General features: G+C 42.8%; 1 protein-coding gene across 1 annotated transcript in view; it reads left to right on the top strand.

Annotated features, from left to right (window-relative positions):
• The window catches only part of skap2 (src kinase associated phosphoprotein 2), a 70,889-nt gene that overhangs the window by 39,763 nt on the left and 18,813 nt on the right, over positions 1-12,313 (top strand). The window contains exons 8-9 of the mRNA XM_088929038.1: positions 289-352; positions 1,205-1,330. Coding sequence (XP_088785164.1) covers positions 289-352; positions 1,205-1,330 — 190 coding nt within the window. The remainder of the gene's footprint in view (positions 1-288; positions 353-1,204; positions 1,331-12,313) is intronic.

Below are 12,313 nucleotides of genomic sequence, written 5' to 3'. Positions count from 1 at the left end.
TCTTAATTGTCAAGGGCAAATTGCACTCGTCAGGTCTGCCTGTGACAGTGACGAAGAGAAGACGCTTCTCCTCGGGACAGCTGACAGCTGCTGATCACAGGATCAGATCCATCATCCTAAACTTCAATTATGTAAATTTGTCAAAATTAACTCTGCGTTAGAAGAAGCGTTCTTGCACAAAAAGTGCCATAAGACATGGAATCGGAAGGTAATGGCATCTTAAGAACGAGTGACATGAGGAAAGTGTGATATTCTGGCTGTTGACTGTCCTCTTGTCTGTGGTCCCAGTTTACTGCAGCCTCCCAGAAAGATGCAGAAGACTGGGTTGAGCAGATCCAGTTTGTGCTGAAAGGTGAGTTAGTCTAACAACCACATCAAAAAGGCCATTAGCCTTTCTTTATTCTTTCTTATGATCATTTTAAAGTTCACTTGACATTTTTAATTCTGCCTTTTAAGGAGCTCTGTTTATCAGTAGCTGGTATCACTAGTTCTGGTTTTTCAGTGATGATCGGTGTGAAGGCACCGCTAATGTGTTTTGGATAAAAGCGCTAGACTGCTGGGCAAAGGAGCCCAGCAGGTGCAGCTGACAAGTGTCTGGCAGCCCTGTGAAACACCGACCGCTGTGCTCAGGAAGTGGGCTGGTTTATTTCTGGAGGTGCTTGCTGGCTCTGGCACGGGCCCGCAGGAGATTGTTTGGGAAAAGGTCTGGGAGTCTGTGGACGTGTGGATTTCCACTGGCAGTGCCCAGGCAGCTCCTCCGCCTACACTGGCCTTTCCACAGCACCAGGATAAGGGATTTAGCAACTATGTCTAGCTTGTGTGTGCCTTGTCCTCAGCTGTCACCTACAAACCAGTTACCTTCCTGCACAAATGGGTTGCAGATTAGAATGCATTCTAGGTTACAGACTGAGAGAGGGGTTCTCTCCTTTTGCCCCTCTCATTGACTGAAGAGGTTTAAATAGGGAAAAGTCCTGAAGAGGCTCAACAGCCAAAACAGTTTTCTTTCTGTTTTTCAGCGTGGAATTATTCTTCACTTGCTCCTGTGCAGCCAGCGCGTGCTGACACAGCTCCCCATTCACACCTCTACTGCCTAGAGCTGTATCTAATGAGGAAGGCATCAGTCTGCAGCATATGTTTCTGCTTTGTGCTGCTTATACTTTTCTCTAAACAAGCTGGAGATGTTTTTCCTGGTCTTTGTGCGCAGACATGGAGTCGGGCATTATTCCCGAGGATGAAGACGTGGATCCCTATGATGACATTGGGATCGCGGAGCAACAAGCTCCTAGTGCTGCGGAGCCCATTGATGAAGATATCTACGAGGAACTTCCAGGTACGCACACCTGCTGCTTCTTTAATTCAGCGCAATGCATGTCAGCCTGTCAGTGAGTTAGTTAACTGAGAGAGGAGTGACCATGTATCACTGGAGTTCTGCTTGGGCACGGTCACAACACCCTCCCTGCTGTAGTGTCAGTGAATAAAGAATTCACACAAGGGACCGCAGGGCCTGCCTGACTGGCCCTGGGCCTGGGCACTGATGATCAGGCCAGCTGCACTGAGCGGCTCCAGTCTGAGCCTGCAGCACAGTGAGCCACGAACCCCACTCCCTCCACTCCTCAGCAGAGCGCGCTCTGTATACAGTAATGGTAATACTTAAGTAATTAAGTAGTGATTAAGTAATTAAGACAATTGTTTTTTTTTCCCCTGCAACAGCTATTTAAAACAAACACTGTCAATTCACCGTGGAAAGGGGATAAATATATTTTGTATTTAAAAAAATTGCTTTTACTGTTTGGAGCCTTCTGTCATTAATCAATTACACAAGTAAATGAAAAAAAATACATTTCCTGAAGTAGTTTTCTCAGGCAAGCAATAATTTTTTCATCGATCCCTCGATGCCGGGAAAGGATTGCTTTCTACTAGTGTGTGGCGTAGAAGCATTTTACTTTATTCAAGAGAGATACTTCAGCAACATTACGAATAATTTACCATCATCGCTTGCCCTGTTGATCTCTCTCAGTTGTTCAGCAGCTGCACAGTCATTGTTCTGTGTACAACAGGAAGCCACAAACCATTACATGCTAACCTACATAAAATTAATGGGTCTGCTGTTAGTGTATGAACTGTGCAGGCAGCACAGCACCAATCCATCTCATCTGGACAACAGCACTCACAAATACCCTTTGCCCAGAAAGCATCTTAATAAAGAAATGGATGCTCCCCTCTTCTGCCAGTTAGACAGCTTAACAGGCCAGGAGGAGCTGAGAGAAACCTCTGATGTTTCTGAGAACAGCAGAACTGATTTATCTTATTTCCTCTGATGATTCTTTGGAAAGCACAGACTCTAGCAGCTTCCCCTGAGATACATGTACTTAGGTTATGAATACAAGAAGGTTCCCAAAGTCCCTTCCATACAGGAGAGGACCCCCTTCACCCCCACCCTGCCCCCCCCCGCCCGAGATCCAGCTCCCTTGGGTGACATGCAGGGACCTCTCTGCCCCAGCAGCTCTGCAGCGCTGGAGGAGCGAGAGACTGCTGTATCGCTTGACCTTCAGGGAGACCAGAATGGACAAGTCTGGGGTGGAGTTTCTGCAGGACTCTGGGTTTATTGGACAGATTCCTCTGTTTAACTGTCCTCTTGTCAGGACCTGAGATCGATGTTTAGCACTTCCTATAGGACAGTCTCCTGTGTCACTATGCTGAGACATTGATTTCGATTTTCGGGTTGAGGGAAGAGTGTCGCTTACACACCAGCACCCTTGCTTTGCTTTGTGCTTGGAGGCACAGGTATTAACTTGACAGCACAATGACATCTGCTGTAGTCTTGTACAATGAAAAAGATATTTGGTGATGATTCCAAGACTTTACACGGTCTTCAGGTACGGTCTTAGAGTTCTGTGGTCTTTGTTGTCCTGAGATAACAAAGTTACACTGGAATGACAACATCAGCAAAATCTGTAAGATCTGTATACAATTTTAAACAGTGTTAGGTTGTGCTTGATAGATAAAGGTGTATATTTCACCTTACATTGTGTAATTTTAGAATTTTGGAATTCATTAGGTAGTTTTACCTTCAATAGTAACCAGCAACTAGAAGCCACTAGGGCACCTCTTCAGTATTTCTGGACATAATGTTCAAGTATAATCTTCACAGAATTTATTTTAGTCATTTGCAGATATATTGCAAAATATTTTTAAATCAGAAGTCTTCAACATGCATGATGGAGCAGAATCATAAAGAGAAGTCAGATACAAAATATGAACTTGAAAATGAATATCGGCTTAATCTAATGGCAAAATAAGTTTCACATTGGAATGATTCAGCCGGAGACAGTTACAAGCATTTTAGAACTGCTAAAAGTGAATTTAAATACGTTTATCGAAAGGAAGATGAGCAAGATCTGTGGATTTATAACCGATAAAGACATATAGGAACTGCCATTATCTCCTCCCTGTTCAGCCTTTCAGTAAATGAAAAGCAAACCTGTTTTAGCTCTTATTCTGGACATAATGTGCAAGTATAATCTTTCCACTTGAGTGCCAAAGACAATCTAATTAAATCCATGTGGCATCAGTTCAGCATGTGGCCCTATGGGTATAGATTACTCCCATCATAGAGCTGACAGGGCATAATGTTGTTTGGCAAGTGGATTAGAGACTGTTGCAAGCATAGGAGAGTGCTGTCTGGGCTACGATGGAAAGATGCCTCACAGTTCTTCAGATATAAACTGATGTTCAGGAGACATAGCTGTCATCCACACTTAGCTGAACGATGGACTGTGAGATACCACTGATTTATGTTCAGACTAGGGAGCGCTCGTTTGTTCACTGTGTCTCTTTAAAAATAAGAGACTCAGATCCTGAGTGCATCAGAGGCTCCTTACACCTCTGGGTTTGAAATAAATACTTTGCAGTATAAGATCAACAGGAAGGGTCTATACAGTATGTGTCTGTAGTAAAAGGCACGAAGACTAGGGGGCTACTGTACCTTGTCATGGACACAACAGAAATACTATTATGGAGTTAATCCCAGATGTAGTTGGTTAACAAGACACACACAGATGATAATGCAGTACAAGGTAAAATAGTAGAAGTGAGAAAATATTGCAGTAGATGCAGCCTTTGCAAAACTAAACATTTTATATAAGAATAATAGATTTTACAGACCTTTATTGTAAAATACAGGTTTTTCACTGTTTCAAATCTACAGATTACAAATGACAGATACTGCACAGACTACCAGTTTCTCCTGCCGCCTGCCTAAGTAGGATTCCCTTTCATACCACACTGCAAATAGTCCCTGTGAATTTTCTGGCTGATTCGACTTGCATTTGTACACAGTAGTGCAGGAGGTTGTGCACTAGAGCGATCTGAGTGAAGGTGCCCTGCTCACCTGGGTTTCACCCCCCAGCCCCTCAGTCTAGAGTGCACAGCCCTGATCGCTCCTGCGCACTGCTGCTCTTCAGGAAGATGTGTTTCCTCTCTTGGTGTCTCCTGCATTCATGTAAAAATGATTTGCTGGCTCAGGCTTGTAGGGCAGTTCCTGGTGTGGCCGAGTCCCGAGTCCCTGCCGCTGCCGGACTCTGGGTCTGGGTGCTGTGGTTTGAGGCACGCAGGGGAACAGGCCAAAACGATGGCAGGTACACCGTGTAGATCTGTCCCTGAACTCATTCACAACAACAGACCTTCTCACGGCATGTGCAGCGCAGGTTAAATGTAGAAAAGAGTGGGAAAGAAGCGGTGCAAACTGGAGTGTGAAGAAAAATATACTGGGAAACCGCTCAGCGGGTCACCACACAGGACACACTGCCTGGCCCGCGATTTCTCTGTGCAGGCACTTATATTCCTTACCAGTGACACGGAGGCTCTGCACAGCAATTACATCGGAGATATAAGAATGATCAAGATCAGTTCAAGATCAGTTTGAGCTGCAGTGTGCACCAGTCTGAGAGCAGTGCTGAGTGCTGTGGACGGGCATTTAAAAAGCAATATTGATCTTACAGATTATTACTATGTGCAACAGGCCAGAACTGTAGGTATGATGTGCTCGTCTACTTAATAAGATAAATACTTTTGATTTTTAGATCGTGATTTATAAGATCTTGAAAGATAAAGTATTTGCAAGAGACTGAATGTTAAATTTAGGGATTGCAGAACTTGTGCTTCATTCCACAGACCAATGTAAGAAATGCGACCAATCGGAAGCTGAGGATACAGCATGTATTCTGAAGGAGCAGATGTCATCCTGGGAAGAAAATGGGACTTCAGATAACATCGTAGGATAAGATAAATAACACCACCTTCACACTGTGTGTTGGAGCCATCCCCTTAATAATTATTGTGACAGTGGTCATCACCACATTGAAACTGTTGGTATCTCTTCATATCAACATGTGCTCTGCAGCAGGCAGTTAAAAATATCGAAGTAATTTTGTAGAACAAAGTTGAAGGAGACAGGACATTTATTATTTAATATTTAAGGTAATTGACTTATGCAAATCCAAGTCATTGTTTTAAAAAAGTAGTTTTACTCATTTATAATTCCCATATTACTCAGCACATTTAAAACCAGGACCACATCTGGTCCATATTCATTTCCTTCCACTGAAAATAAGACATTAGATTACAAGTACTGATCAATCATTATCTGTTTCACTTCCTGCTTGGCATTCGAATCTGAGCGTTTTTGGCAGTCTGATTTGTAGCAGCGATATGATGTGAGCACTGTGTGACAGAATGGGTTTGTTATTAAGAGATAGAATCCCGTCTCGGAAAAGCTTGTCAGCTGAGGAGACCAAATCACACAAAAGTAATTTTACTAGTATCATATCTCCTCACTGCTGGCTTGATTTGTGACAGCCTGGTTTTATGTTAAATATTCAGACCCCGGTCTTCCCACATGAGTCCCAAGGGACCGCGCTGTGTCCTCTGAAAATCTGGATGCTTTTCCTGCACTTCATGATGCTGGATTTCAATGAGGCCATAAAAACACTAACAGGAAATTATAAAAGTATTGCTTTACATATATTGCTCTGACCTGCTTGGGCTTTCAGGAAGAGCGTGGAAGGGATCTATGGAATCTCCCTGTCCCAGCTGTGCCAGCTGTGTGTCCCCAGCGGACTGTGGGCCGTGTAGTTTCTCTGTGGTTGTCATAAACCGGCACTTGTGTCACATGAGTTAACCTGTGAGCCCAGCACCGCCGGACCGTTCAAACACCACGGTGTGACCTGGACACAGAGCACCTCAGAAGTGTTGCTCACATCCTTCTCCATGGGAGTGGATTGCAGAACAAAGGCGCATTGCAGGCCCTGTAGCAGGAAGGCCGGTTTGTAGCTACAGTTCGTTCATTCAAGTAGAGTAACCTCCCTTACAACAGGTTTAACTTTATTTCTTTAATCACTTCATTCCCCTTCTTTTCCCTTTACAAAAGGGTCCCATTTATAATAAAGTCTGATTTAATCGCGAGGTTCCATTACAGTTTTCTATGATTCATAGGAATATTCAGCATGAGTAATATTGGCTGTATGTTTTCAAGATCTTTAACAACATTCTTTTCACTTCCTCGGTCTGCCAGTGTAAAGCATGACAAAACAGCAGCTACCATTTTATATCTGTTTTAATGTCCCGCTGTTTGTCTTTCATCTCATTCATGTAACGATGTCTAAAATGTATTAATACGGCCGAACTGTTTTGTAAAGTGCACAAGTTTTTATTTACGTAAAAGACAACCGTCTTTGCATTTGGACAATGGCAAATACACTGTGATTTTCATTGCCGTAAAAGTTTTACTAGGGAAATAATGATTATTCTTTAAAATTTGAATAATCTACTTGCGTTGTTGCACTACTCTTCAATTAGATAAGATAGTTAACCAGACAGAACACTTGATTCATACCAAATTGGCCTTTGTGGCACATACCATTTGGGAAAATGCTGAAGAACATATGCATGCTTTCTTCACATGGTATGACAGTAACAGGGAGTGCCAAGCGAGCATTTGAAAGCTGGGGCTGGGGGATGGTTGTGGTGTCCTAAATCTGTGAACACCTAAATGCTCTTCTCTACAACTACTGAAACCAGACTTTTGCAAGGGGCTAAAGATCAGTTCCCATCAGATATTTTAAGCTTTTCTAAAACAGAATCTATCTGAGGAATCCTGTTAAGCTCTATGTTTATTTAACACAGACTAGGAAGATAAATTAGGGGGGGTTTTCTTGTTCTCTCTTTCCCTGTAGTCACATCCAAAATGTGTGACCCAATATTATGCTGACATTATGGGGCCACTACTGTGTTACTAAAATAAATCAGCACAAAAAAAGTAAGACAGAACAGGGTTACAAATCAAAGCCAAATTAATACAGTGTCTGTAATTAAACAAGGTTATTGGAGTGACCAGCTAGCTCTATGGTCTGCGCTTGTTTTACATTTGCACTTTTTATGTCACAGCTATAGTGTAATGGACAGAAGTGCTTTGTTAATGAATGTGTGCTTCGCTTTATTGTAGATGTCGTCAGTTATTATGGTATCTAATGTTTTCAACTTGCTGTTCTATTCAGAAGAAAGTTTAGAACAAATGCAGTAATATAATATACTGTAGCTAAGGTTAGCATTCTCCCCTTTGAGAGCAAAGAAATAGCTTTCGTCCCGAGTGCGACCTGGAGTTGAGTGCCTGGGTGCGGTGATTCGGCACAGGGGAGTTTCGGAAGAGCACAAGCCGTGCGTGATGCGCGGCTCACAGCACGGCGATGCGCGACGGTAATTTTCCGAAGATGCACACCAGATTGCGCTGCTCCTGAATGATTTGTCATTGTCTCATCATTCTGGAATTTGCTGGATGCCAGTTGTTTAAACACTGCTGCTGCGGTTTGGGGTTAAGGCAGAGCATCAGGGAGCCATGCCGTTCCGGAGGAAGAGCTTCACGCGATTCCACTCTTGCAGCTGCGCCGCCTCTTTTTCATCTGGCCTCGCGCCTTTCACAAAAACTCTTTTACCCCCCATGGCGTTTTTGAATTTAGCAAGGACTGAATAAAACAGAATGTGATCCACCTGGCACCTGTTATTGAGATCCAGCATATTGGTCACGGACTGATATTCAGTTACTTGACTGATGCTTTTATCCGGAGCGACTTGCATTTGTACACATGCGTACAGCTGGGCAGTTTCCTGCAGCACTCTGAGTGAAATACAGCTCTGCCTCAGCTGGTGGGCAGAGACCATGATCGTCCAGCTCTAGGCCTGGACTCCTGAGTGCTCCTCTACCCTGCTGTCGCTGCACCGAATCACAGGCTCCTGTCAGTCATCTCCCCTCCTCTGTCTCTGCTCTGGGCCTCAGGGCCAGATCTGCACCACACAGCACCTCCATCGTCCGATCGATGACACTCCTGTGGCTCGGACAGGAAGGGCACCGGTAGATCATTAATACTCCTGCTCCTGTGAGTCACAGAGGGGAGTGAAGGAGTGACCTTTCACACCTTTTAATCCTATCTGGACAAGTAGGGATCAAGTAGATTGAGGTGAAAATGGATTAGTTATTGTTTTCTTTAACAAAGTCCAGATGCCTGCTTGGGTAGGGGGGGTATATCAGCCCGGGTATCTGAGTCTGGCTTCAGACTGATGTATTCACGTCCGTCCTGTCACATGCAGTAAGCACTACAGTAGTGCTGTCTCCCCATTACCTCGCCCACTGAACAAACTCTGCATTTAAAATACTGAACGCAAACTAAGGAATCAGTTGTGATTCACTTTCTCTCTAGAAACAAGTACAGTACATCACCCCCCATGGAGACGTCAGATCAAACTCTTTCCTCTTAGATCTGTTCTGATACTGAACAGACACACTTTTCAGCTCTTGGTTTTTGGAAATAACAATGTCTCTGAAAGAATTTCAGTACTTTCAGTTCCATGCTGCCTTTTGAGGCTTCTGGACAAAGGGAAGAGACGTGTCTTGTCCACCTCCCCACCCCTTAGATTTTGGGGGTCACTGAGAAGAGGGAGCAGAGCCAAGCTGTAGAAGCCCAGGCTGCCTGATCTCCCTGCAGTGTGGACGTCAGACAGAAGCCTTTAGAGGGCTATTCAGATTATGTTGAGTATGTTAGGTACTGTATGCTTGTGGGTGGCCAGGGCTCTGCATTAATCCTCTTGCTCTGAATATCCATGGGACCGCAGTGGGTAAGGCGGAAGCTCAGGGCAGACTCTGGTATTGCAAGGAGTCTGTCTGGTGTTAGTCAGAGTCTGATCATATTTTTGAGGATGTTATTATGAACATGATAAGATTTGTGGTTCCTGTTTTTTTAGGTGATGCTATTACTGTTTACTTTGTTTGCCTGAAATACTTTGTGCATCATAAAAATGAGTCTACAGTATAGTGCAACTTATAAATTAAAATCTGTACTCAGCATATTCTGTGCCCCTGCAGTGGACAGGAGAAATTCAAGCAGCTGTTTTGCAGAACCCTTGCAGAGTTTCCATTGGAAATGCAGATGTAGAAATACCTTTGTGAACTTCATATCCATCTGGGCAGGTTGATGGGTTTTTGCTGCATAGTTGAGACATTCATATATCCAGGTGTAGCTCTGTTCATGCAATAGCCATCTGTGAAAGATCCCCCTTTTAGATAGCGTGGCAAGGGGTCTCCACATGAACCATAATCGTGTCTTTGCCAGATAACAGAGGAAATAACCTCTCGGTCGATTCCGGTTGGCCAGGTGCGCTCATTAACCGTCTTCTTACTTACCAGCGTCCCGACCCAGAAAACGACCGAGGCTGCTACCAGTTTTATCCCACTTATACGTCTTCTCTGATTTGTAGCGCTAAACGAAAACCTTTATCTCCAAATTCTCTTTTTAAATACTTACTGTCTTACTAAACCGTGAGGGTCCATGAAAAGACAGCCTGTGACGGCCCCAGGAACTGCTCTTATAGGGCGCTGGAGTGTCCAGGTGCCGCCAGTTCAGTGATTTCCCCATGAGAATCCGGAGAATGTGGCTCTCCTCAATGGGATGACCCCGCCCCTGGAAGAACTCACTCGTGTTTCCAACCCCTGCTTTGCTACACCATCTGAATTGGTCTTGATGAGGACAGTATGAATGCCTGACTAATGACCCTCGGACTAATCGCACGTAGAGAGAAACATGACCATGTTTTAATTTTTTCTCTGCATATCAATCATCAGCGATAGTTCTGCAGTAACGTGATGTACGTGCTACTTCTGTGCATAAATTCTAGAAAGCAAAATTAAACATTTGCTAAGCCTTGTAATTGAAATTTTGCTGAGTGCTTGGTCAGTCCGAAATGTCAGAGATGTGATCCACGGTTCAGTCTAGTCCGTCAGATGTGCGGTGTCTGTTCTTTTATCTTTGCATTGCCCTACTGGAGCCCCTTTGAAAAGAGAAAATGTAAAAACAAGTAAAGGCATTTTCTACTGTTAAGAAGGAGCACAGATCTGAATGATATAGTTATTACAAAGCTACGGTCTACAGTGCAGATATTAAGGGACTTAATGTTTTCATAATGGATGTATTGCTTTCTCTGTGTGACTAGATGACCTTCATGAGTAAACCTGAGGGCACAGTGCGTTTAATATTCTCCTCTGCACTGAACGGGACCTTGAAGCCAGAATGTGAGAGCTGTCTGTGCCCCGCACAAGCACTGGGGCCTGCATGTGTTTAGCCAGTTACTGTTCATATCCCAGCAAAATGTCTCTAGTACTTGTTTGAATTTGTTCAAAATTTACTGTACTTGGAACATTTGTTGGAATAAACACAAACAGGAAGTAATTATAATCACTCTATTCCTCTTTTTTTCTCGATTTCAGTATATACACATTTTTCTCTAGTTGTTTACAGCCAAGTTAATTACCTCAAAATCAGATAGTTTCTCATGTAATTTGTAACTTTTCATAATGTTAAGAAGAGTATTGCAAGTGAATTTTCAAAGCAGCTTCGGTTTATTATAGAAGATATAAAAATAACTTAAACCCAGGAAATCTAATTGTATTTGGTTCCTTCTGAATCGTTTGACTGTGCCAAAGAGCTGCATGGAGTATTAACTGTTCAGGAGACTGTAGAGCAGTTTTCTGCAGAAGACAGTTCCAGTATCTTAGCACTTGTTCAGGAACTGAACAATGGGAAAAATGTTCTAGAATCTTAAATAGACAATTTTGTACTGTGTGCATGAGTTGAACTGTACACTAAAAACATAGAAACAAAAATACATTATGAGAGATAGAGAGCTGTTGTCATGTGTTGCACATTTAAAAAAAATGAAAAATAGGATGTCCCATATTCCCAATTTACACAACGAGCAATGACACTGTCTACAGATTATTTACACAAATCATGATTTTTTTTTTTAAAAACTGAACATGCCCGAGATAGACATAATTTTAAATAATTTTAAAATGCATAGTTGGAAGTAAATTGGTTATGTAGGTAATCTCCTAATTAATTATGTTACTAAAAATATCTATTTTGAAGAAGAAAAAAAATTGTCTTGGAAACAGCAAGCATGCTTTTTTGGTGGTCTGGTTATGTGCTCCATGCAGTGGAACAAGAAGGGACTGTGAGCTGCATGGTTTTATATTAGCGAGATGCTTTTTATTCTAATAGGTCTGACTGTAGTGAAGAGCAATACTCATCCATCAGCCTTGACTATTAATCTCTGCACATTATGTATATGAAATGCTGTTCACTTAGGGAGTGAGCGGGAAAGATCAATACTTATAAACATTTAATGTCATAATTGGGAATTGATTTCAACATGATCCATCCTTAAACACACACTGCAAACTAAGAGACATTTGTGATAGCGCCTCTTCTGTTTGTGAGGGTCTGTTTTAAAAGGAAACCTTCAGTGTAATATAGTATGAACATGTGCTAGTTTAAGCTGGTAGCAAGCAGATACAGCATGGAACAAGCTGACAAGCCACTACGTTGAAGCCCAGACTCTGGCTTCTATCAAGAAACGTCTGGATGAAATCCTCTGATCACGCAGCTTCTACCAACAGGCAGGATTGGTGAAAGGCTCCTCTCGTTTGTCATCTTATTTTTGCAGTTCTGACAGGATCTCTGCATGATTTGATTTGTTCAAATTCTGAAGAGTATTTTGTACCACTTTGAGCCAAATTTGTAAAGCTGGATTGCGCATCCAGTCCTGAGACTTGAATTCCAGAGTTTGTCATGGCTGAGAGTGAGGTCAAGGCCATTTTACGTGTGCAGCACATAAAAGAATTACAAAGAAAATCATTTCGCTCTTAAATTATGTTATGGCACCAGATCTCACTGGCCAACCATTAAGCAAAAGTAACTGGAAAAAACGC

This window comes from Atractosteus spatula, chromosome 12, assembly GCF_055471065.1.
Source record: "Atractosteus spatula isolate fAtrSpa1 chromosome 12, fAtrSpa1.hap1, whole genome shotgun sequence".
Classification (NCBI taxonomy): domain Eukaryota; kingdom Metazoa; phylum Chordata; class Actinopteri; order Semionotiformes; family Lepisosteidae; genus Atractosteus; species Atractosteus spatula.
The sequence above is the reverse complement of the archived record's forward strand: the minus strand, read 5'-3'. Positions and strand labels throughout refer to the sequence as shown.